The sequence below is a fragment of the Lepus europaeus genome, chromosome 14 (genome assembly GCF_033115175.1).
Source record: "Lepus europaeus isolate LE1 chromosome 14, mLepTim1.pri, whole genome shotgun sequence".
In the NCBI taxonomy this organism is placed as follows: Eukaryota; Metazoa; Chordata; class Mammalia; order Lagomorpha; family Leporidae; genus Lepus; species Lepus europaeus.
In genome coordinates, this window is record NC_084840.1 from 28,281,433 (window position 1) to 28,308,562 (window position 27,130).

General features: G+C 46.5%; 1 protein-coding gene across 2 annotated transcripts in view; it reads right to left on the reverse strand.

Moving 5' to 3' along the window:
• Positions 1 to 6,806: 6,806 nt before the first annotated feature.
• Positions 6,807 to 27,130, reverse strand: part of PTPN14 (protein tyrosine phosphatase non-receptor type 14) — a 191,323-nt gene continuing 170,999 nt past the window's right edge. For both annotated transcript variants that reach the window (XM_062210342.1, XM_062210343.1), the window contains exons 16-19: positions 26,000 to 26,128; positions 23,123 to 23,357; positions 19,206 to 19,369; positions 6,807 to 13,468 (exon numbers count right to left, since the gene is read on the reverse strand). In XM_062210342.1, coding sequence (XP_062066326.1) covers positions 13,340 to 13,468; positions 19,206 to 19,369; positions 23,123 to 23,357; positions 26,000 to 26,128 — 657 coding nt within the window. In that variant the 3' untranslated portion in view covers positions 6,807 to 13,339. The remainder of the gene's footprint in view (positions 13,469 to 19,205; positions 19,370 to 23,122; positions 23,358 to 25,999; positions 26,129 to 27,130) is intronic.

A 27,130-nucleotide genomic window follows, 5' to 3' on the forward strand; every position in this document is an offset into this window, starting at 1 on the left:
TTTGCGGTTTGTGTTTTCTTCTGTGCTTGGGGAGGCAGTGGCGGGAGCCCAGTCCCTGGCCGGGAAGCCACATGTGTTCTCCGCAGTGCTGCGAGTCCCAGACTTCTCCCCACAAGTGGCACCAGGAGGCCTCTTGATCCTGCACTTTCTTTCCTGGGACAGCGCCTATGGAGGAAGAACCGAGAAGGGAGAGAGAAGACGCGACAGTGAAAGCGGAGCGTCTGGCTGGAGGAGCCTTCGGTGGGCCCTGGGCGCCTCCCTGGCAGGCGGTGGCCCCTGCTCTGTCTCCCCTGGGCACCCGGAGCCCTGCGGTGCAGGGCAGTGCTCAGTGCCGGCCTTGCCGTCTCAGCTCCCCCATCTGAAAGCAGACTGCGCTTCGACCGCCCCACTGCTGCTTCTGCACAGTACTCCTTTTCTTTTTTTGGAACGACTCCAGGGTAAGCTTGGGAAGGGAAAATTTTCTTTCCTTACCAACGCTGTGTTGTGAGCAAACACAGATCTCTACCCACAAGGCCAGCAGCAGCCCCGTGTTGTGTGGCCCCTGGGCCCAGACAGCAGCGTGCTGAGGAATGGCTTGTTGGCAGCCGCCACCCAGACGAAGCCAGCACGCCCCCGAGTGCAGGGGTGTTTCCGAGGAAGGCGTCTCGTATCCTAGAGAGCAGCGGCCCTGTGCGCTTACCGGTAAAGCCGCCCAGAGTTCACGCTGCAGTTGGCTTTCACAGTCGGGATCTGCACACAGCTCGAATGGCCGGCTGGGGTGTTCCCCTCCTTCCCTCACATGTACACACACACCTCTCGCGGCGTGCTGCACAGGAGGATTTAACAGGTGGGATGCATTTTGTTGTCCAAGACCAGTAAGCCACTATATGTACAGTCCTCCCTGCAGCTCACAGAGCGCCTAAAAGCAAGCATGGGCCCAGGTCAGGGAGCTGAGTGTTTGAAGAAAGCAGATTTCCTCCGATTTCTGTGGCTGAGCCTGCAATAAGCGTAGCCTGCTGTTCTCTGTAGGTTTTATAAAACGGACGGAAGTTGCATATTCACAGGTTAATACAACGCATGTGAAGAGAGGGAGGTGTTCTCTGTCACCAGCCCCCCCCCCCCGAAGGAGCCCTACAGTCTGCTCGGTGTGCTCCCCCTTCTCTCCAGGCCTCTAGAACGAATCTATGCAATAGGAAAACAAAGGCAGGATGGGACTGGCACAAGAGTTTGTAATCTGCTTGGACTTAATATGGCTTCTTTGCACCTCAGTCTATAGAGATTCGCCTTGTTTTTAGGGGCAGAATATTGCATTGAATGCATGTCGTCTTTTACTCAGCCGTTGTATTTATGGTATGATTTTTTCCGGTTTGTTTGTAGAAAAATACTACAATGAATAGTTTTTTTTTTTTTTTTTTTTTTAAGATTTATTTATTTTACTTGAAAGAGTTTCATCAGAGAGGCAGAGGCAGAGAGAGAGATGTGTTCCATCCACTGGTTCACTCCCCAAATGGCCACAATGACCGGAGCTGCACCAGTCCGAAGCCAGAAGCCAAGAGCTTCTTCTGGGTCTCCCATGTGGGTGCAGGGGCCATCCTCCACTGCTTTTCCACTGCTTTCCTAGGCCATAGCAGAGAGCTGGATCGGAAGTGGAGCAGCCAGGACTTGAACTGGTGCCCATATGGGATGCCGGCACTGCAGGTGGTGGCTCTACTTACTACACCACAGAGCTGGCCCCTACGATCAGTAGCTTAACATATAATCACGTTGCTCAGTCGCAGCGTTTCAGGGGATAGATTTGCATAAGGAAAATTCAAAATCAAATGGTGATAAAAAATAAATATGGCTACATTTCCTTTAAAACACTATCTAGGTGGTGGGTGAGTGGCCAGTTAAGATGCCATTTGGGACATTCCACATTGAAACACCTGAGAGCAAGTTCAGACTCCACTTCGGATTCCAGCATCCCTGGACAGCAGCAGTGGTGCCTCAATCAGTTGGGTCCCTGGGTACCTGGCTCCCAGCTTTGGTCTGGCCCAGCCTTGGCTTTTGTGGGCATTTGGGGGCGAACTAATGGAGAGGTTCACTGGCTCACTCTCCTCCACTGAATGCCTGTGTATATGTATCTCTGAAATAAATCCCAAAACTGTATCAGGTACCAATAGTATCATATAATAGTATTTATTTTCTTCATTACACTGTTATTAAATTGTTTGTTAACGAGTATGTTGAAATGTTTTATGTCATTTATTACTGAGGTTGGGTACTTTTGCATACGTCTAGCAATTAATTGTATTTCTTCTGTGAATTGATGCTTGTGGCTGAGGTGTTTTTACACCACCTCCGACATCCAATGTGTAAAGGGTCTCGTATTGCCAGCAAATCCCGCAACTCCACAGACACCCGACTATGTGTTCCACAACGCAGCTGCAGAATACGCATGCTGAAGGACCCAGACTGTGTGGCAGCGTTCACTTCACGACGCCAGCTGCAGCGGTCAGGTCCCCATGTTCCCCAACTTCCGTCCGACTTGGCTGCAGAGTCAGAGAATTCCCACACCCCCCCTTCATGTTTGCAAATTTGCTTGCCTGGCCTACAGAATGGCAGAAAGAAAGCACTTGACTTGTATTTGCCATTTAATTATAAAGGATACAGCCCCCCCCCCCCCCCCCAGTGTCGACTCCTCCCAGGGGCCTGGGTGGCCACTTCAGGTGCAGATACCTGCTCGCTGATCCCAGTCACTTTTTGATGCTGGAATAAAACACTGCTATCTGTAATGACGAACATGAAATTAATACAGGGTGCTGGATGGGCCCCCATGGTAGATCAAGCTCAGATTTTGGGGAGTCTCAGGTCTGGCCACGAATCTACAAGCTAACCCCAAATTCAGAATTATGTTGAAACAACAGAAAATCCTGCTAAGATCTCAGGTCTCCAAGAAGCGATCCGTGTGGCCGGAAGGCAAAACCGGGAAGCAGCTGGAACCAGAGGAAACTCTGTGGACAGAGTTGCATCATTCATGATCAGTGTTAACTTCCTGAAAAACCTTTACTAAGACATTCAGGTGAGGGAGACACAACTCTGCCTAAAGCAAGTTTAAACATTCCAAATTCCGTAATTCTACCAACTCTACCTTTCCAGTGTTCTCTGAACCTAATCATAGCCCGTGTTAGAGCTTCAGCAATGGTTTTGCTACCACACTGCACTGACAGTTGACCCAAAGTTGAGTCAAGGGACCCTGACCTCTTTGTGTCTTGGTTAACCTGCCTGATAGTTGTCCCAAGCATTCCAGGTCAGGTTTTCTCATAATATTCTGGCTTTTAAAAACATTTTACCAAATTGGCAAATGACTTTAGGTGGACTTTAGGTGCCTTTAATGTTGGGGAACGATCAGGGAACCCCTTGGTCCACGGAAACTTCAACAGTGCTATCTTTGGCATTCCACTCGTGAGTCATATAAAAATTTCTGCCTTGCTGGGATGCATCCTTGACCCTTGCCTTTCTTTTTCCTCTTTATTTTGCTGTCAATGTCTCCTTTATTCATCCCATTTAATCTTCTAAAAATTTCCAGTCTTGTGGGGTGAGTCCTTTGACCCACTCCTCTGCCTTCCCCCATTTTCCTGTGTTAATCCAATGTTTTACTTAGCATCTCTAAGACCCCTGAGAGGAAAGTGAGCCAGAAAATTTGATAAGGCTTCTCATCCTTTTGCTCTAGCTTTCAGCTATGTTACACGGTTATCCGTGCAACTGGTACTCACAGCCTTAATCGTAAAGCTGACCGTGGCCTGGGTCGTGGGCATATTACCATAAAGCCAGTCTGCATGGCTTGCATAGAAAACTTACCAGCTGCTTCATCAGGAGCACTCCACTTAACATTTATAGCGTTGAGTTGGCCATTGTTGCTTCTTAAGAATAAAAACACTATAATGACTTCGTCTAGTCTGCCAGGCTGGTTGTTTCATTTGGGCTTCTAAAATTTCAAATTGGAGTAAGTAAGGCAGTCTTGTTTGGGGCCCTTTAATGCTGGGGACCTGGGGTTGTTCCATAGTGAGCTGTAGGTCTTCAAAGACACCGCTCCTAAGGTAGTCACTCTCACAATCCATTTTAGTAACCCTGTAGGCACCCAGGACTCGAAAGTTCCAGACTCCCTGTCCTTTCATCCTTTCTCTTCCCAAACCACATTTCCAGGAACCAAGGTTCATTCTAGCAAATCCCCCATTTTATCACACCAAGTATCACAGACTTTCTGATCCCCCTTCTGACAACAGAATGAGCGGTTTCTACTTATATCAGTTCCAACATCAAACATGTTTTTTCTGTCTTACAATTCTCTTAACTCTTTGGATACCAACTATGTGTCCCCACATTGGCTTTTCACTACCACAACAAACTGCCCAAGGTGGCCAAACTTTATTTTTCAAAAGGGGGCTCATTTTGGCTCATGGTTGTGGAAGTTCACAGTCCCAAGACTAGGTAGCCTCTGGTGGTGATGGTATTTTTGTTGGCAGAATCTTGAGGTAGCACAGGCCATCAAGCAATGACAGACTGCAAACACACATTTGTCAGTCCATCAGTCTGTGGTCTCTTTGTCCTTAGTCACCAGTTTTCAATCTAAATGATTTCCTAAGGCTTCACCTCAAAACACTCCAACTAGATTGTTTGCTCCCTCTTAATACCATTAACTTTAACGTTCGTATTTTAAACTCCTGCAGGAGATTGGAGGCCAACTCATACTCAAGCCACAGCGGTCCTACTACTCTCAGTTCTAAGACCTAACTGCCCAGTTAGTGTCAGACTGACCGTGTTAAATGTTCCAGTCCCATGAAAGTGCCCTCATTACAAGCACTGAGTCCCAGGTTCACGCACTTAGGTCTGACTGGACTAAAAAGTAAAGCGCTTCCCATAATCCCTCCCCTCTCGGGTTGGGCAACCAGAATGGCCCACAAGCTGAAAGACTTTCTAGAACACTACCTGTTTAGGATGAAGGGGTACACATGATTAGGTAGTTGAAAAGGCACATACCATGTGGTCTGGAAGGGTTCTGAGCACAGGAGCTTCTGTCCTCACGGAGTTGTGGTATGCCGCCCTCCAGCCGTGCTCAGCAGCTCTCCAGACCCTACAGTTTAGGGGTTTCTGTGGGGTTCCATTCCATAGGTGTGCTTGGGTAAACCACCGGCCACTGAGGATTGCCTCTGCCTCTGGCCCCTCCCCCAGTGGTTGGGGGATGAACTGAAAGTTCTTGCCAACCCCCATCCTGAAGCTGTCTCGGACCCCCAGTAAGGTTGCCTCATTAGAACAAACAAGGCTTCCATCAGAGGGTTTTAGGAGCTGTATGCCAGGAGTCAGAGACAAAGACCAAATATCTTTTCCTTTAAAGATTTATTTATTTGAGAGGCAGAGTTGGCTGGGGAGGGAGGGAGCATCCATCCATTGATTCACTCCCCAAATGATCACAACGGCCAGAGCTGGGCCAATCCAAAGCCAGGAGCTTGGAGCTTCTTCCGGGTCTCCCACATGGGTGCAGGAGCCAAGCACTTGGGCCATCTTCTGCTTTCCCAGGTCATCGGCAGGGAGCTGGATCAGAAGTAGAACAGCTGGACTCAAACCAGTGTTCTCATGGGATGCCGGTGCCACAAAGACTTAACCTACTACACCACAGTACCAGCCCCAAGACCAAATATCTTTATGGTACCACAACAGCAATTACTTTTTTTTTTTTTTTGCTGTTTTTTCATGTCTCATAATACTTTATAAGCTCAATATATGTTGGAGTATTATTTCTTTGTCATACGTTGAACGTATTTTTTGCTCTGGTTGTCTGTTTATTTTTTTGACAGGCAGAGTGGACAGTGAGAGAGACAGAGAGAAAGGTCCTCCCTTGCTGTTGGTTCACCCTCCAGTGGCCACTGAGGCTGGCGCGCTGCGGCTGGCGCACCACGCTGATCCAAAGGCAGGAGCCAGGTGCTTCTCCTGGTCTCCCTTGCGGGTGCAGGGCCCAAGCACTTGGGCCATCCTCCACTGCACTCCCTGGCCACAGCAGAGAGCTGGCCTGGAAGAGGGGCAACCGGGACAGAATCCGGCGCCCCAACCAGGACTAGAACTCAGTGTGCCAGCGCCGCAAGGCGGAGGATTAGCCTAGTGAGCCGCGGCGCCGGCCATCTGGTTGTCTATTTATATTTCAAGGTACTTGCTATATAAAGGCAGACTGTACTAATCTTTAAGAAATAAAACGTCTTTGGGGCCAGCACTATGGTGTAGTAGGCTAAGCCTCCACATGCGGCGCTGGCATCCCATATGGGTGCCGGTTTGAGTCCCACCTGCTCCTCTTCCAATCCAGCTCTCTGCTATGGCCAGGGAAAGCAGTAGAAGATGGCCCAAGTCCTTGGGCCCCTGAATCCATGTGGGAGGCCTGGAAGAAGCTCCAAGCTTCTGGCTACGGATTGGCACAGCTCCAGCTATTGCAGCCATCTGGGGAGTGAACCAGCAGATGGACGACCTCTTCCTCTCTGTAACTCAAATAAATAAAATCTTTAAAACATCACTGCATTTCTGAGAAAAGACTCACTTCTATGTGTTCTTCATTCTACTGGCCTACTTTCTTCTAACACTAATGAATTTATGAATTTCAAACTAAACCTTCAATATGACCAAACTATGCAGGACTAAAAAGCCCAAGAAAGCAGAATTTTCTAGGCACTTTTTATCTATAAAAATAATCCTAGCAGTTAAGAGATACAGGTGCTTTCAAGTAATGCAAACATACCTAGTACTGAAGAAAATTAGAAGAGTTAACTGTTTTCTCTGAAAAAGTTTATTGCATATGGAAATCAATAGATATCTTTTACAAAAAAAAGGTTAGAATAAAGATCTCACATTTGTAAAGGCACATATGAAACATCTTACAGCATTAACAGTGAGAACATTGACTAGAACCAACATCTAAATATGACTTTATAAAAACAGAAACAGTGCAAAAAATACTGTCAAAGTCAGTTTTATACATCTCTTAGTTATGTATAAAACTGGCAAGCATAAGCTTATTTACTGATATAAAATAGCACATAGAATAGCATGCATAGTTTTATTTAAGGCTTTTAACATTAAATGGATAGGGAGCCTATACCAAAGTAGGGTGGCCGTGGCTATTGGTAGAATCACTCCCCAAGGTAGGGAATGTTCTTAAAACTTCTCAGGCCCTCTCCTGCCACTAAAACTGTATACAGTTTGGTAGTAAAGAGACCAGGTTTCCATCTTGCAAGGTATTAAGTGGCCACCATGAGGATCCTAACTCCCATTCTGGAATGCACTTCTTACAGCAACAACATAACAGGTGCAGGTTACTCTTTCAGGGCTGCCCATGAAAGCCAACACAGCCCCACACTTTAGCTGTGCTGGAAGTCAGGAGGCTTCTGTAGGATGACCCAAGTATCTTAAGGAAAAAATACCTGCTTTCTAAGTTGGAGACTTGTCTGTACATCATTTGAACCTACTGAATGTCAGTTGTTTTAAATGAAAGCAAAATTCACAACATCTTACAAAAGCGCAGACCAAGGAAAGCATCAAAATACTGTAGCACAAGAGTCCAGTGAAACAAACTAGATGGATGTTACTGATGTAACACCAGGTACATAGGTTATACATTGAATAGTCATCTGCATATGTAAACCTCTTTTTCTGTGGAAGTATCCCCAAGCAGGTGAGTGGACTGTTGAAGCATCAGAGGACATACACAGGAAGTCATCTCTAATGAAGAGCAACCTCCTGTCTGAAAGGATAAGGCTGATGGATGTCTGAGAGGTCCAAGTAATGGCAAGAAAGTTGACAAGAAATTGGAATAGAATTTTACAACATTCAAGCTGATAAAGAGGCGGCTTTGAGTTCCAGCTCTCAGTCCAGTGCTGAGGGTATTTATCAGCTAACACCGCGGTAGAAGAGGCCCCTGAGAGAGGCAGAGTGCGCCAGGTGCCCCTGCTCAGAGAGCCACCCTCACTGAACTCACAGCAGCATTCCTGAGATTTTAGCGAAAGGTTCCACCCCAAGGCACAAAGAAGATCCCAATCCCATATTCCCAGCTTCCTTCTCTCAAATTCTGTCTGATGAGAAGGCAGCTGTTTGCCTAGAAGCAGCAGCTGGGAAAGAAAGGGATCACGAACAGACACACTGGGTGACCGGCGCGTCTCCTGCGGGCCCCAGGTATCTGCAAAGCCATCACAACTTGTCAGTGTTCTGGGCAACCTGTGTGTAGAGAAGCCATGAGGCTGAAAGTGACCCAAAAGGGAGAAGCTAGAAACCAATCTGTCTGATGGCACACTGCAATGCTAAAGGTAGCCACCCTGAACCTACATAAGTTAACCTTGAAATAAATCTAAGTACTACTGCAGCTGCTTCAAACAGGACTTTTCATTTCTTCTGGCACTGAGTGATGGTTTCTATGACCAAGGAAGCAAAAGGGAGGGAAGGGGGATTCCTGGGTGCTGAGTTTTCCAGTTATTTTCACTTGCCAGATCTTAGGCCTTGAGGCTTCATGAGGTTAAAAATGAAGTTCCCTAATTATACGTTTGGGAGAAGTTTAAGACAATCAGTCTCTAGGACTAGGCTTAATTCTTGTAGGGCTGCTCTCCTATTGATCCATAAAGCAAATGAGAAAACACGAAAGGGGGGTAGAGCCCTAAGTCACTGAGGTGCCCTGGGAATGCAGCCTGGAGATGCAAGACACTCCCACCCATCCACTCACCCAGACCAGGCACACTCCGCCACTGTGCTCACGGCCCCCCATCGTAAACATGCCTTGCTGTAAAGGAGTAAGCTCTGCAGCTCCCCTGAAATTGCAGGTGAGAGGAGGAGGGGTACACCAGACCTGTGACTGCTGATTCTGGGAGCCACATGGGTGAAAGCATCCCGCTGCTACTGAGGCTGTGAAGAAAATCAAGGGCCACCCACCACGGGTGAGAGGGGATGGGCTCTTCAGCAGCAGACTCGGGCAATGATCAGAAACCGCGCATCCTCACCCCTGACACCCACCTAGCTCTGCATCAACCAGAAGTTAACATGAGGGTGCAGTAGAGGATGGCCCAAGTGCTCAAGCCCTTGCACCTGCATGGGAGACCTGGAAAAAGCTCCTGGCTCCGAATAGGCTCAGCTCTGGCCATTGCTGCCATTTAGGGAGTGAACCAGCAAGTGGAAGGCCCTTCTCTCTCCCCCTCTCTGTGACTCTGCCTCTCAAATAAATAAATCTTACTTTAAAAAAAAAAAGTGAGTAGGCACGCTGGTCAGATCTCACAGGAACTCCTCCAGCAGAGTCTACCAAGATTCTCTGGCCAGGCTGATGGAGGAGGGGTGAGATACAGCCAAGGGACTCTTGGGCAAACAATGAAAATTTCATTGTAATTTACAAACTACCTTTTCTTTTTGGTCTAAAAACACAGAAAGTACAGAAATAGATTTCTCTTATTTGAAGCTCCCTTAAAGTTTACTACTCAAAATAATCCATGTGGAAATGTGTTCATTTTCCCTTATCTACTTGGTACTTGCAACTGAGTAGAAACTCATTTGTTTTTGCTCTCATATAAGGAAATCAGTGTTCAGCATCCTCCCCCAGTGCGGCTCAATCTTCCTGTAATTTCTGTTTATCTGAGAGCTAAGCAGGACACATGAACAGGCAGACAAGAGCTCTCATTTGCTGGTTCATCCCTCAAATGCCCACAACTGCTGGGCCTGGGCCAGGCCAAAGCCAGGAACAGTGAGCCCAAACTGGCTCTTCCATGTGAGTGTCAAGGACCTTACTACTTAAGCTGTCACCTGCTGCCTCCCAGGGCACACGCTGTACATTAGCAGGAACCTAGAGCTGGGACTCAAACTCAAGTACTCTGGGATGTGGGCATTCTAACTGGTAGGCCAAATGCCTGTCCCTAAATCCTCCTTTATTTACTATTCAGAAAAAGAGCTTTTACAAGTGGTTTTCAAAAAGTTCATGGAAAATGCATATTCTGAAAAATTATGCAGAGACTTCAGAGTGTTCTGTGCCACCATAAACATCTTTTAACTACATTTTTCTCATGAACACTTTGGAGTACCCTAATAGAAATGTAAGGGCTACCAGAGATTCTCAGTACAGCGTGGTCTCTCTCTAGAACTCATATGAAACCTAAAAAAGCTCAGCCAAAGGAGCCTCAGCTTCACCAGTGAACTATCTCGAGGATGGAGACATCAAATTCAGACCCCGGAACCCCCAGTGAACAAGGACGAACCCTTCAGGTCAGTAGATCCAAATTGAGTAAGTATGAAAGAAACGAAATATTTCAACAGGAAAACTTCAGAACCAGGGGCCTGAAAATGCTGACTGGCTTTCTTGTGAGATGGTCTCATTTCTTGCCTCTATTTTTAATTTTCTCCCTTCACATCCACACTGCAGCAATAGGCCCTGACAGTTCTAGCTTCCGCCTTGATACATCATCAGGAAATCATTCCAAAAGCTCTAACCAGATAACTAATTTAATACACTTTGCTTCAAGGTTTATTCCTTGGCCTGCTTCCCAGATATAAAGCATCTCTGGGCAATTATTATGCAGATGCCACAGAAATGGCTGCTGCTAATATAACAGGAGATGTGCTGGCATTTACTAGAGATGTGAAAAGAAGTGCAAAAAAGCAAGCATTTGTTCTTAAAAACGAACTATTTGGGATCACTCTTAGCTGCTTTCCTTTTGGTTTCTATATAAACCTTAGCTAGGCAGTTGGATATTAAACCCACTCCACCTTCATTTTGTGCATTAACAAATATTCCAGTAGCATAAGGGGGGGGGGGCAGTAGGCAGGTTTAAAGGAAGCCCATGGGTGATGAGGTCAAAGAGACACCAGATGTACACGCTGCTCACAGGAGACACTTTAGCAGCGTCCATGTGGGGGGCACATCCTTTATTATACAATAATCCAAGAACTGAGATCATATCTGAAATGAGAAGAGTGCCCCAAAAAAGAAAACAAAAATGAAAAGGATTCCCTGTGCACAGGCTGCTCACAGTAAGGGTTCTAAGTGTGGTTCCACTGGAAATACATGGGGAGTGGGTGTTTAAGCCTCGCAGCTGAGAGGCCTGCCCGCCACGGCAGAGCACCTGTGCTTGATAGCAGGCTCTGGCTCCTGAACCCATGCTCCTGCGACTGCAGATCCAAGGAAGCAGTAATGATGGCCCAAGTGACTCAGTTCCTGCCACGCACATGGGAGCCTGGATTGAATTCCTGGCTCCTCGTTTTGGCTTGACCCAGGTCCAGACTGTTGCAGGCATTTGGGGAAGTAAACCAGTGGCTGGGAGCTCTCTGTGTCTCTTCCTGCCTCTCAAATTAAAAAAAAAAAAAAAAAAAGTAAGAAAAATAATCTGAAACTAATGGCTTTTCAGAACATCCACTGAATTTCCAGCACCTACAAAATAGTTGAAATTCTACTCCATGACTGATTCTTCAGACCTTGAAGAAGAGAAAGAAGCAGCTCTCACTCCCTAAATATTCTAAATACAACCACAACACCTGGCTGGATGTAAAACCGACTGCTTCATATTTCAAAGGAATTAATGAGGAACCTGCTGGTCTGAGGCGACAGGAGGTCACACAGGTGTGCTCCTTCTGGTGGAACTGACATCATGCTTGCTTTGTGTTTCAGCTCAGGGGAGAAAGGCAGCAATGGAGGAAGGCTTGTGGAACACTGAACCCTAAGAATAAAACCAGTTTAGAAGGCCTGTTTAAAAAAACAAAAACAAACATGGGACTGGTGCTGTGGCACAGTGGGTAAAGCCACCACCTGCGGTGCTAGCATCCCATATGGACGCTGATTCAGCTGTCTGCTATGGCCTGGGAAAGCAGTGGAAGATGGCCCAAGTCCTTGGGCCCCTGTACCCACATGGAAAACCTGGAAGAAGCTCCTGGCTCCTGATCAACCCAGCTCTGGCAATTATGGAAAAAAACTAGATGTACAAAGCAAATTCCCCAAATGTGTGGAACATGACTGACTGAGCTGTGTCACCTAAGCAATTCGGGACACTGACCAATGAAGTCACAAGGCAGAAACTAGGAAATGCACTTCCGATTCAGAGCAGTTAACACCATAGCTGGCCAGTGAGTGGGTGAGAAGGAAAACAGCGAAGGATTCTGTGACAGAGAAAGAAATTCTACCACCTTTCCTCTTGTGTGTCAAGATTTGGGCTTTGGAGTCCAAGTAGCACCGATTCTGCTCTTGTAGGCCAAAGCCTGGTACAGTCACACTTTGGCTCTTGGCCAGGGTCCCTGCTGCCCGACAGTTCCCATCCATCAGCTTCCCCAGCTGTTTCCTTTATAACCCTCTCAATGACTTAGCAACTGGAAGAACACACCCACGTCCTCTACCTGAGGGCCCCACCCAGCACACACATCATGGTCCAATAACACACAGTACCGAGGCCCTGCTGACGCCATTCTCTTTCCAAGCTGGGGCCGTTACCCTCTCCCAATCAGGTGAGAGGCCCAAATGCACACAGGGCCTGGCCCAGGGCCCAAGGCCATGAGGCAAGGGCTTCCTGAGCAAACAGAGAAGCAAGCAGCAAGCACCCAGGGCCCAGCCCTGGCAGGGAAACAGGCTCTGGAGCCCAGAATGAGGGGGCTCTGGAGCCCAGAATGAGGGGTGGTCAAGAAAGATACGGCACGAGCTCCTTATGCAGCCCAGAGATGCGTAGGCCACTGCCGCACGGCACGGAAGCATTTTCTCCAGGTGTCCCCATCTGTAATGCAAACTTGAGGGAAGGGGTGGGGAGGGGGCAAGAAGAGGGATTACTGAGAATGAGGGCAGGAACGAAGAAGGGAGGAAATCGACTGTCCACCAAGGCACACGAACCCCAAAATAGAGAGCAGGTTGTTGGGTATTTGCTCCTTCAGGAAAACACCTTGGCCCTTTCCGTTACATTCCAGGATGAGCTCATCTTCTTGCTGTCTACGTTCTGGACCCGAGCATTAAGCTGGTGGTTTGTGTGGCGCATCACAAACCTGGCTGCCGCTTCACTAGAGACACACTCCCTTCTGCCTCCAAGCCCAGATCCACCACTGAGCCACCTTCCCCTCTACCTGATTACAATGCAGATCAGTCAAACATGTGGTCTAAATGACAAGTACTATATTACTGTGAAAATTGCATTATCATAATTCACAAAAGTTATTCCAAAGGAGGGAAAAAAATAAATTATCTCATATAAAATAATACATGATGCTTGTAAATACTCTGGGCTCCTGCTTCAAGGCGCCCGTGGCCAGCCATCTGTCCCCAGCTGGGGAACAGACGTTGTCTGGAGGCGACTGCACCGGCTCGCAGCAGCTGGGTCCCTCCTCCACAGCTGGACTGGGGAGATTAAATGAGTCTGGAGTTTTGTAGGAACTGGATGAGGACCTGGTAGACGAACTGGTACTGAGCGAGGGTCTGGATCATGAACATCCTTTGTTCTCTGAGGAGCCTCAGCATCATGGGGACTTCCACCTTCTGCAAAAAAAAAAAGAAAAGGCACAAGGACCTGAGACAGGAAGCTTCACTTGGCTCATTCCTCCTCCTCTCGTTCAGGAGGGAGTCAGCCGGCGCCCAAGTCCAGGTACAAGACAAAGCCTCTGTCTCCACTAGCTTTTTTTTTTTTTTTTTTTTTTTTTTTGACAGGCAGAGTGGACAGTGAGAGAGACAGAAAGGTCTTCCATCTGCTAGTTCACTCCCCAGTTGGCCGCAATGGCTGGAGCTGTGTCAATCCAAAGCCAGGAGCCAGGTGCTTCCTCCTTGTCTCCCATGCGGGTGCAGGGCCCAAGCACTTGGGCCATCCTCCACTGCCTTCCCGGGCCACAGCAGAGAGCTGGACTGGAAGAGGAGCAACCGGGACAGAACCCAGCACCCCAACCAGGACTAGAACCCAGGATACTGGTGCCGCAGGTGAACCGTGGCGCCAGCCTCCACTAGGTTTTACAAATCAAAGAGTCTACACTGTAACTGCAGAACTGGACATCAGGTATCACTGGTGTGATACTTCAAAAAGTTCGTGGAAAACAAATTAACAGATACTTGGCCTTAAAAATTTTTTTGAAATCCATGTGTGGTTCTATAATATGTATTTTCTGTGCACTGTTTGAGAAGCTCCTGTAAGCATGGATTTCAAAACACAACTGTTGATTCCATTTTCCATGAACTTTATGGAGTACCCTCAAGCACTCTGGTTTGCTAAATAAAAGACAGAAGCTGGAACAAAACCTTGACCACTCTATCAACTCTAGGACAACCCAATAATAAGATATGTCTGGGTCTTCGCTTCTTCATCCGTAAAACGAGGGTAACAGCATTTTCTCCTAACAGTAGGGTGGGCTTGCCCAACTTGGTGCCACTTCTTCAGCAGTAAAATGGGGTAATAAATAGTCCACACCTTGGGACTGGCACTGTGGTGCAGTGGGCTAAAGCCCTGGCCCGTAGTGGCCCATATCCAGCTCCCCACTAATGCACCTGGGAAAGCAGCAGAGAATGGCCCAAGTGCAATGCAATTGTGGGAGACCCAGAAGGAGCTCCTGGCTCCTGACTTTGGGTCGGCTCAGCTCCAGCCATTGCAACCAATTTGGGAGTGAACCAGTGGATGGAAGACCTCTCTCTCTGTCTCTACCTCTCTAACTCTGTCAAATAAATAAATAGTTTTAAAAAACTAAAAATATAGTACATACCTTACAGAATCAACTCACACAACAAATGCTAAGTTTTTATTCTGGGTTTCTGACAGGCAGTGAGTTAAATAAAAACAACTCATCTCAATAACATCAATAAAGATGTTATGAATGCAACTGTGGTCATGATAAACAAAGATAATTTAGGTGTCAGCTTATAAAATCAAAGCATAATCTCGGAACATATCTGTCCAGTCATACTTGGAGTAAAAGCCTTTTAATAAAAACATCTTGAGAACTACATGGGACTGCCTGTGAATTCTTTGAGAATACAGCACTGACCTCAATAGAAGGAAATTAATATGGCGGCCATCAGTGCTTGAGCAGACCAGTGTCCCCTCTCCCTCACCATTTCCATCCCCAGCAGGGACCTGCTCAATGGAAGCACCAGTCTGCTCTGGGAGCTCTTAACCCAGGGCAAACAATGACATGCATGAAGTGACCAACGACCGAGCAAGCACTGAAAGTAAATTAGTAAAAATTCAGCTGCTAGCTTCACATTGTAACCTGCAAATCTCAAAAAAATCAATCAGTTCTTTTCCAACTATGTACAGCAATGAAACAATATGTTACATCCTTACTAGCCACTCCTCTCCAATGCCACTGAAGGAATGCATACCACACGCTTCAAAGGGACAAAGTCAAGTTCTTGGGTAGGAAGATGACCAAAAAGGGGCCAGTGCTGTGGTGTAGCAGGTAAAGCTGCTGCTTGCAGTGCTGGCATCCCATATGGTCACTGGTTCCTGTCCCAGCTGCTCCACTTCCGATCCAGCTCTCTGCTATGTACTGGGAAAGCAGTAGAAGATGGCCCAAGTCCTTGGGCCCCTGCACCCACGTGGGAGACCTGGAAGAAGCTCCTGGCTCCTGGCTTTGGATTGGCGCAGCTCCAGCCATTGCTGCCAATTGGGGAGTGAACCAGCAGATGGAAGACCTCTCTCTCTCTCTCTCTCTCTCTCTCTCTGCCTCTCCTCTCTCTGTGTAACTCTTTCAAATAAATAAATAAATAAAATTTTTAAAAAAGACGACCAAAAAAAAGGGCATCTAATCTCCAAACTCTGAATCAAAATATAGAACCTAGACTATATAAGCTTCTGATGGGAAGAAGTGGGTCTTTGCCTAAACTGTACTCCAGAGTGACTAGTGTCTTGATATACAACCTAGAGGCACCTAATAATGAGCATGGTGAATACAGAATTTGAAGACCATTACTCTGGGGCACGAAGACACAGGGGAGAGAGAATAAAGCGGTTCCTCACCCATGCCACGAAGGCTTCGACAGAGTTCGGAGGACACTCTGGGTTCTGACTCCCAGCTCTACTATTTCTTGGCTGTGGGGCATGGGCACATTACTTCATCTACCTGTGACTAGCTTTCTCTTGCCTTAGACAAGTATATTAACAGAACCTAATTCATAGTGTTAATCATGAGAACTACTCAAGTTAATTCTGCAAGGCTCTTGGGATAGCAATAACACATAGCAAATATTGACTGCAGATCACTTCTTACTGTAGTCACTGCCACCTCTTCCCCTACCACATCCACCTCCATTATCAACCCTCCCACACTACGTCCTTTTGTACCTCCTCCTCCTCCTCACTGCCATCACCCTCATCTCAATAACCTATAGGAATTGGCCCAAAAGATTGTCTGAGATGGGGCAGTTCAAGGTCAAGAAAGCAAGCTCCCCTGGGTCCTCCATGAAAGAATCCTAGCTGCCATAGACTCTGCTGTGAACTGTGCCTGACCCAAGGAGGTAGACACTTGCTCAATCCTACCTAGCAGGTATCTCTCACTCCACGAAGGAGAGACCATTTATGCAGAAAAGCAGTAAGATCAAAACACCTGCTCTTTGGCAGTTGTCTTTTCACTTATCTTTCATGATGAGCTACAGCTACATTCAGGAGATCAAGAGAGAGTACTGGAACATATAAAAACACGTGCTCTCTGAGAAAATTGACAGGCACAAAAACGTTCCGGCTAACACTCTGTGACCACAAGCACTGGGCTTCTTCGGGCAGCCAGGTAGAGTTTTACACCCTCTTACAGCTACCAGTCTCCCGTGAGCCTCTATTTTATTGTTTACACTCAACTTTTCTTGTTAAGAATGAGACTGAGAGGAAAATGTCCAAGGAAAAGAAAGGAATGTCCAAGGAAAAGGAAAAGCACGTGAGGGACAGACTGGAATACAAAGTATGCTGAATCCAACTATGGAAGGAAGAAAGTTGGGGCGAGAAAATGCGACACACAATTTCATATTTGTCAAGATCTTTGTTTAAAAATGAAACAAACTAAACATGTTCTATTCTCCTCCTGAGACAGGGGCTTGGATCTTACTAGCCAGGCCTGAAATGGCATCAGAACAAAGTGAAGAATTCCCCCCTGAGCATCCACCAATAGCAGTTATGGGAAACAAGACAGAGGAGTCTGGCTATATTTGTGCTAGGGGAACGGAAGTAAGAAACATGAGTCATCTTGCTATCTTTGAATATCAATGGGAACAGAAGTCCTTCTTGGACTGACCACGTTCCAGCAAAGAATATTCTGGCATGCAGTTGGGCATTGAGGATATCCACTATATTTGGACACAGCATAGAAAATTTTAGCATCTTGAATCTTCACCAAGTTCCCTCCTGGCTGAGTCCCTTCATTTGCACCTCGCTGGCTTTGTGCCTTTGGTCCCTGGACCAGGAGCACCCGGGATCAAGGAGCTCTCGTGTCACTGCCTCCCTGAGGCTCCACCTTTGCTAGGCTTCCGAAGAGCTCAGAACAGAACAGAACCAGTTTTTGTGTCCGACCACGGACACAACAGCTTCTTCAATAGAAAAGGAAAGAGGAAGGAGGATGAGTGCACAGAGAACGGAGGAAAGAAGGGGAATTTGATGAAGAAAGTGACCTGGGAGTCGGAAGGGGCACTGGAGGAGGGAGGCAATGACGAGGCCCTTCTTTCTCCCTGGAACCCACCGGTACTGCCAGTGTGAGCCTGCACACACAGGGGTCGTGTGCACACTGATCCCACCTCATCTTACTCCATCTTCCTAGCTCTAGGGGGACTGGGACTTAGTGGCTAGCTGTTCACTGAACTCTAGAGACATCTAGAGGCTTCTAGCAATGACAGGGCAGGCAAACGATCAAGAAACTCCATGGGAGATAAAATGCTAACCAAGAGAGAAAAGAATAAAATTTCTGTTACATTGTCTCAACTGATTCCATGATGGGCACTCAGCCATTGGCAAGCTGCTTAACACCTTTCAGCATCAGGCTGTAGCTGGGCTGGCCGCTCTTATGTAGACTGAGAGAGTTTCTAAAATTTAACTTTTTCCAGGCAGGGCATTTAAAAATCCTTTCAACATGTTTAAACTTAACATGTATTTTTTTTTCCCCCTGAAATTCCTACTTAACACACTGTGTAATTTTAATCTGATTTTCAAATCACCGAACCATTGGTGACTTTAACATATCAATCCTGCCACAGGATATGCGTGGCAATAGTCTGTAATCTAAAAACTATAAACCACTGTATGAGTTTCCCTTGATTTTTCCAAGCTGTATAATTTGGAAACATCAAGAACCAAAGGGCATTTGCTGTGTGGAAGCAGTGTGCAGGCAGAGAAGAATTCTGGACCAGGAGGTAGAAGACCTTGCTTCTTGCCTAGATACCATGGCTTAAGAGCCATTGAGCACTAGACAAGTCACAGCACTACGCCTGGGCCTGTTCCTGCGACCCGGGCATAGCTCTTCTGCATGGCAGAGACGAGGACCAGGGAGGGAGACACAGCTGGAAGCTCCTTGATCACTGCACAGCCCCATGTAAACAAAAGGCAGAGGAATTGCTCCTTCGCCTTTGATTGCTGTTTCTCCCCCCTACACCAGACTGTAAGGCTCTCTGAGGAATTCCCTGAGCCATAGCAGCGCAGGAACTCCACGCAATCTGTGGGTGCACACTGAGCAGCAGCCTGCTTCCCCAGGGACAGGAGCTGGGGCCTCCAGCCCTAGGGATATGCACATGCTCAGACTTCCCTGCTACACCATGCACCTGCCAGCCTACACAAGTGCAGACAACCCCTTGGAATAAAAGCCTCACTCTGAACAATCAAAACCATTTTCCAAGAAGACATATTTTCACATAGGATTTACACCAAAACACACTGTTCAAATGAAGGATGCATCTAAACTGTATGCTACCAAATAACGCACCGTGGGAAGTGACCCACAGTAAAACCAGACTGTCGCCAAGTATCACAGATTTTTCTGAAAGTAGATGCTAACCGGAGCTCTTGTTTCTAAGATGTTTCCGATTTCACAGTCTGTTTCTCTTTTATGTTATCTGAGCATCCACACAGGGCAGGGGGAGGTCAGAGATACGGAAGCTGATAAAGGACAGGGTCAAACTAGGAGCTGTGGGTCTCAGGCAGTGTGGTCAGGAGAGCGGAAGTGAACCACTGACCATGAAAGGGCACAGGCACAGGTGTGGCCACGGGGTAAGATTTTAACCCTGAGGTAGAGAACACACAGAGCAGTTCACAGTGACTCACTTCATTGTGCTCCAGGCAGTAGATCATCAGTTCCGAGAGAATGACCACGCCGGTCCTCCCCACCCCGGCACTGCAGTGGACAACAATGGGTGGGTGCCGGTTCTTGGTGCCTTCCAGCATGCTGTTGGTATGGCGACGGACCGACTGTATCTCCTCCAAGTAAGCTGCAGGACAAAACGCAAATCTTGTCACCAGCGTCTATGTGGCTTTGCATACGCGCGCACACACGTGTGTGTGTGTGTGTAGTGGCAGAGAGCGACGGTGAATCTTCTCAAAGTGACAATAATTTACAGTTCTTATAAGACTCTAATTATTTGGCTGGTACCCACCGTACAGTCCTGGATCCAGAAAGGACCAGCTGGGAGTCAATTAGTCCGTGGGAGAATCTGCTCTTTAAATTAAATAGTTCTTTTTTAAAAATTAAATTCTGTTTTCCCCTCTGCAAATCCCCAAGTCCCCCAAGCAGATGATTCTAGACATTACTTACAGCAGTTCCTACTATTAACAGGCTGGGATCGGCACACCAGCTAAGTCCCCTTGAAACGTCCGCCTGTCAGAGCCAATTTCTGGTGGGGAGAGTGCGCCCATCTGCCCCTCTTCTTCTCCTCACCGAATGCATGAATGTCAGCAGAGGCCTGACTTCACGTTCAGATTTTTAAGTAGACTTTGGGGAGACTGGTTTTCAGCATGGCTTCCAGGGGGTCACACAAGTGGCCTAAGCGAGCAGATGTACATTGGAGGGGCATGGCCTCCACGCCCCCTCCAACATCTGCCTAACCCAGCAGGGCCATGTAGGGGCCCAAGGAAAAAAATATCAGTCATACGAGACTTCATGACTTTTCTCACTGTCTTGGAAAAAGTATATAAATGTACTCCTCAGACAGTCCAAAAACCAGGAAAATCAGTAATTTACATTTTGTAGTAGGTCAGGGGACAAAGAGGTTTAAAGGTTTTTCATACTCAGAAAATCAGATCCTAACGCAGCCGTGTAAATAAGACAGACAATAAATTGCTGATGAGAAAATGTAATTTAAAAGCATCTTCACACACAGTTAAATAAGAACCTGAGGGCAGGTGTTTGGCATAGTGGTTAAGACACCACTTGGGACGCCCATATCCAATATCAAGTCCCTACAGTCCGAGTGCCAGTTCTGCTCCTGATTCCAGCTTCCTGTCAATGAGCATCCTGGAGGTAGTAACTGTTAGCTCAAGTACTTGGGTCCTTGCTGCTTATGTGAGAGACCTGGATGAGTTCTTGGCTGTTATCTTCAGCCTGTCCGGCCTGCTCACTGTGGCCATTTGGGGAGTGAACCAGTAGGTACAGGAAATTCATTCTCATTCATTCTCTCTCTCCCTCTCTCTCTCTCACCCTCAACCCCTTCCATTTCTCTTCCAACTTCTCTCTGAAGTAAAATAAGGAAAATTACTAAAGAAAAACCTAGATGTGCTGACTTCAGAAAGTTTGTGGGAAAAATGGAATTACAAATGGAATTTGGTAGTGCTATGAAGAGTAGTACTGTAAAGTGAACTAAAACAAAGAGAGAGAGAGAACTATGAGCTGAATGGAGCCAAGAGTTGCTGTTGGACACCAACACGAGCTGAATCCTGTGCATGGAATTCTTTACAATTTTTCTGCACAGGGAAAAGGTACTGGGTGTACTGCCGGACAAAAGGCAATGTTCACATACAAGAGCTAAATGTAAGAAAAATAAGAGATGTTGGACAAGAGAGCAGATGCCACTTTCAAATGGAGCTGTTCACAAAATGCAGAGAAGCTGGATTCAATGGAAGCTTCTTCCATCAATCATTCAGCCGAGTTCCTTAGCCTGTCACTCACTGAAGAGCTCTGGAGAGCAGTCAACAGCGTGGTGTAGGTACTCTGCAACCAGGCAGTGTAGTTTGAACATGGGTAGAAAGAAGAAATGGAGAGCCAGCATTCCCAAGGCCTTGCACAGCACACTTGAGTTTCTTAGAAATGCAACTTAATACATGAAATTACACTCTTTAAAAATATTCTCTATATTTTTCAGCAATTTAGATTATCTTTACTTAAACTGGTGCTGATTTAAAAAGATTAGACTACTTTTAACCATTTTGTATGCTCAACTTTTAACCACTTTATAAACTCTATCTTTCATCAGAGTGCTTAGCCACTCAGCAAACCAATCTAGCTCTATCATTTCCTGTAGGAGAAAATTTTAATTAATTGATCAGTGAAAGATAACGTGAAAGGAAAGACAGACACTGCCCTCCTTATTAGAGCAATAGATAACTGGCCATTCGGCCTCAGGCCTTCTCTGGCTCTCACCAGACCCTTTGATTCCCTACTTCCAGTGCTCAAACCTCAGGGAAATGAAAATCCTCGTGTCAACACAGAAGTACGCATCAGACTCTCTCTGTTGGAACCTATACATTGGTATTTTTGAGTCTTGAAAATCTATTTTCTCCCTCATCATTCCACCCTACTTCCCATTCTAATGAAATCAAGGTTTGACAAGACTCAACATCAGGACAATGGTCTCTTCGTGGTGGCCACAGCTCTTCTAGCATGGCAGGTGCAGATGTGCAGAGCATCAGGACCGACTTTCCAGATGGGGAAGAAAGGAAACCCTTTCTCCCCATGCAGGACACGTCTCGGTGAGCATGCGGGAAGCAAGGGGCTGCCACAGAGAAGTGCATGGCAGACACCTCTCATTCCGATGTTCCTCATTAGACTGTGAAGCCCTCAGAACAAACACTGTGGGGGCTGGTACTGTGGTGTAGCAGGTAAAGCCACTGCCTGCAGTGCTGGCATCTCATATGGGTGCCAGTTTGAGTCCCGGCTGCTCCTCTTCCAATCCAGCTCTCGGCTAGATTGACCCACCTCCGGCCATTGCAGCCATCTGGGGAATGAACCAGCAGATAGAAGACCAATCTCTCTCTCTGCCTCTCTGGAACTCTGCTTTTCAAATAAATATTAAAAAAAAAAAACAAAACAAAACACTGTGGACTCAGCTTCCTGTTTCTCAGAGCCTGACCCAGTGCCTGGCAGAGAGCGCATACACCCAGCCTCTGGCCTTTCCCATTAACTTACTGTATAGTCTGGTGAGTCAGTTTCTAAAACAACCCAATCCCGGAAAATGCATATCAATTAATACACTAGTCTTCCTGGGGCAAATTTCAGTTCCAGAAACTACAAGTTGATCTCAGTGAATCTTAGTATCTTAACAACCTGTATGATAAGGTACTGACCAGGATTTATTGCTGCTGGGAAATACAGGGCTTTGAGATGCAAGCCCTCATGAGAAATAAAAAATACTGTTTCTTTTCTTTCTCTGTGATTCTTTATGGTGATAAAAGACATAAAATTTTAATATAAAAATTCACCATTTTAAGCATACCATTTACTGCCATTAAGTATAGTCACAATGTCAAGCAACATTAGCACTATCCATTTCCAGAACGTTCTAATTGTCCCAACCACAAACTCTGTAACCATAAAACAGTAATTTCCTAGACCCCTTTTCCTCCTACCCCCTGGTAGTCCCTACTCAACTTTTCGTCTCCATGAATTTCCCAATTCTAGGTACCTCATATGAGAGGAATCAGATAATATTTATCCTTTTGTGTAACATCTTCAAAGTTCATTCCTGTTGTAGCAAATATCAGAACTGTTATTAATGAGTAACTAAAGGTCTAAAGGTCTATATCAATGTAAAATGAATTAGTTTATCATAGTCTTAGCTTATTTGCATAATAGGGAAACAGAATATAATAAATGACATGTATTATTCTTCTCTCCCACGTAATAATGAGGGGATGTACACTTCTATGTTGCAATATTTTATCACTTAAGGAAGCATACCCTTTGTCCATTTCATCTGCAACTGACAGACCACGGATGCAGTTGGTAAAGCACAGACTGGAAGAGAACTTACACAAAAATCCTTGGACATCCTCTGGGCAGCCGTGATCTGGCCAGTCAGTGTACTGCAGATGCCACACTGTCCTTTCCTGCCCAGACAAAAGGTGCTTGACCTTCAAGCCTGTGGTTGCATAGCAACCAGAATCTGTCCGGAACTTCGTGGTGACCTTGAACTTGCCATAGGTGGCTGAGCTGTGCTTGGAACCCAGTTTGGGCCAGTATCGGTGGCTCTTTGTTCGTCCACCCTCCTAAATCACGCACAAAAGCAAAATTGGAAGTCAATCAGGGGACGCTCTTAATGTTAAAATCTAAGCACAGAAGAAAACGCAAATAGTTTCTAAATCATTAACTCAGTAGTATTATGCACTGTCTACTGTAGGGCAGATCCGACGCATCTTAGTTAAGACCAATACTAATTCTTATTGATAGTTACAACAATGGAAAATTTAAGATTCACATGGTAAGGTGAATGTTAAAGAGGAGAGCAAGTGCAGAGTCCAGAGGCAGGTACAAGCTAAGAACAGGAAGGCCTTCGGGGTGCCGGAGTAGGGCAGGTAAGAGGAGAAGAGGCAGGACGGCAGGACCACAGGCCTCCCGATCCATGGAAGGGGGTTGGATGTCACTCCAGGGGCAGTGGGAAGCCATCCAAAGGTTTTAAGCAGGGGAGTACCACATGCCAGTAACCATCCTAGGCCACACTTCTCATTTCTGGTTCAGCCCAGGCTTGTTGCTATTACGCCACACTGCTGGCTGACACCGCCTCCAGCATCCAGCGCCACCCTTACGCTTTTTCCGCCTGACCAATTTGTTTTAATTCAACCAACAACTAAAAGAACAGCTGGTTACATCACCACTCTATCTCCCCTAATTTTATAATGTTTTCTGGGGTTATGCATTCTCAACCATTTACAGAAGGTCTATTTTTGAGTTCTGCTAAATCACTGGCATGGGGGATGGAGCACACGGAGGAGATGCAGGGCAGGGAGCAGGGGGAGACAGGGAAGGCATCACGCCGAGCACACAGGGCTGTGCGGGTAGGTGTGGGCTATCCAGAGGAATCTACTTGTAAAGCAGCATGTTTTTCGGGGATATAAATAATCTTGCCTAGATTTATTTGGTTTAATTGAATCTCCCTAAGTTAGAGCACATCTTCCTTTGTTATTTACAAATACTGTGGAAGCAGTTGCACCTGAAACCTTGAATCTACATTGATGTGGAGTGTTTGTATCAGTTCTGGATTTTCAGACTCTTAAGTCCCTGGTTGTCCCACAGATCACAAGATTCTGCTTTGTCTTGACAAGACTGCCTTCAATCATCACTCAGGTCTTCCCTCCATGCTTCCTCTTCAGGGGAGCCTTGGCTGTTCACCTGTCCCGAAGTGCCCTCGCAGCCTCCGCCTCCAGTCACTCCTCCCCAACGCCTAGCCCTGTTTTCTGCATGGCACGGACTACTCTGAACTTCCTCCACTTGTTCACTCTTTGTTGCTCCTCCCACTGGGACTTAAGCTCCATGGGGGACAAGGATGGTTCTTGCTTTGCTGTCTGTTGTGGCCCTGAGTTAAGCCCAAGGGGGTTTCTTACATTTAGATGAATGCATCCCTTATAGCGATGCAACTCTGTAACGTGGTAAATCGAGTCCAGAGATGACTTCTCTCTCTGGTACAAAAAGGTGCAAAAAGAAAAGTTGGCTCAGAGAAGTACAAGTGATTCTAAAGACCTAGAGACTAAGGCTAGCTTAGTAAGGGAGCCAGTAAAGCTGCCGCCTGGGATGCTAGCATCCCATATGAGCACCGGTCTGAGTCTTAGTTTCTCCTCTTCCAATCCAGCTCTCTGCTATGGTCTAGGAAAGTGTGGAAGATGGCCCAAGTACTTGGGCCCCTATGCCCATGTGGGAGACCTGGATGAAGCTCCTGGCTCCTGGTTTTGGACTGACCCAGCTCCAGCTGTCACAGCCATTTGGGGAGTGAACCAGCAGATGGAGAGGTCTCTGTATCTCTTCCTCTCTAACTCTGCCTTTCAAATAAATAAATAAATCTTAAAAAAGGCAAGACCTAGAGACCGTCTTCTAATGGAAGGTGTTCTGGAAATAGTAGTTGGAGAAATTCTATTTCTGATGCCTTTAAAATATTGCAATACCACAGATGCTGTGAAAATGTGCGTGAAGGTAGTCCCTTAAATGATTTAAAAAATACAAATTGGAAATTCATGAGAGTAACCAAAGGAAGTGCTAAAATTTTTTTTCTGAGAATATGAAAAGGGGGGAAACACAATACTTCTTCCCCAAAGACAGCAAGCTCAGAGCTAAGTGGATCAAGCAGTGGTATGTGCCAGCTTGTCTAACACCACACAGAACTCTCTAGTTACAACAGAAAAACTGTGTTTGGGTTGGCAGAGGAAGAAAAAAACTTTTTTTTTTCTCTTCCCATCGTGGAGAGACTTCTCCAGGGATGGCAGCTTGGTCTCTTTCCAGCTGACCAGCAAGAGGACATGTGGGGCTGGCTGGGCCCAGGCTGGGTGCAGACGCTGATCTCCCCGGAGCGGCCGAGGTGCTCAGATTCCAGGGAAGGATCAGCGCTTTGTCTGACACGCAGTCAGCTGACTGCTCTCCAGTTTGGTTGCTTTGGGTTTTGTGTTGTTTTCATTTTAATGCATGAAAATCCAAAGAAAAGAGCTGAAAGCTAGATGAAAATGGGAGGAGAAAAGGCCACCACAAAATTATCACTGGTAGAAAAAAAAAAACCAAAAAACTACGTGGCAGGAAGAAGACAAGACAGAAGCTTTGCCGAGCCACAGCTGCTGAAAGAAGGGGACAACAACGTCACTGGCACCAGGCCATCTGCTGGCCACCCCCACCCCCATGAGAAGGACGCTGGGTGGGCCATCCTCCTTACCTCTTCTGCGGTGACCATGGCGATCACATTCACGCCCTGCTCCCACACCATCTGCCAGAAATCGTGGCACGTGTGAGGCAGGGGCCCCTGAGTGGCGAGGTAGTGCCATTGTGCCCCGCCAATCACCACCTGGAGACCAAGGACAGCATCGGTCAACAAACCCCAAGTCTAGGACAGAGTTACCTGCTGATCACATGGCCACCTGTAGCCACCTTCAGACCTTGGGTAATATATTTTAGGTCAACTGGATTAATGCATTTATGAAAAAAAAAAAAAAAAACCAAAAACCCTGGGAACACAGACAGCTGGTGACACAGCCACTCAACTCTATTAAGACACTTGCCTGACCTTTTTTTGTCTGCAACTCACAGTATGTGCAAACCAGTGCACATTAAAAATACACACACTGGGGCTGGTGCTATGGGCAGCAGATCAAGCGACTGCCTGGGATGTTGGCATTCTACATGGGAGCCAGTTCTTGTCCCAGCTGCTCCACTTCTGATCCAGCTCTCTGTTAACATGTCTGGGAAAGCAGTGGAAAATGACCCAACTCCTTGGGTCCCTGAACTCACAGGGAGACCCAGATGGAGTTCCAGGCTCCTGGCTTCAGACTGGCCTAACCCCAGGGAGTGAACCAGCAGATGGAAGCAATATCTGTGTGTCTGTCCCTCCCTCTCTGTATCTTTGTTTTCAAATAAATGAATAATTCCTTAAAAATACATACATTTCTATCTCTACATGTATATATACATATGTATATATACACATGCATAATAGTACATAAACATGTATGAGCACATCTTAATGGGTTAATTTGTTAAAGAAACAAGTTATGCTTACTATATACAATGAGCTAATGCTTTGCATTTTTTACCCTAGTCTATTTTATAAAGCACACATGCACATGTACACACACACAATCATGACCAACCATGACCCAGTGTTGTAATCCACACTTTGAAAAACAGTGCTCCATGGTATCCTCTTAACGAAAAAAATCTACCATGAATTAACAACCCTTTAGGAATAATACCTTTCTCTTGCTGACCTGACAGGTACCAAGTCACAGACCTCCACTGTCACCACTGCTTTGTGGTGACACGTACAGCAGGGATGTTTGGAATGCACTTG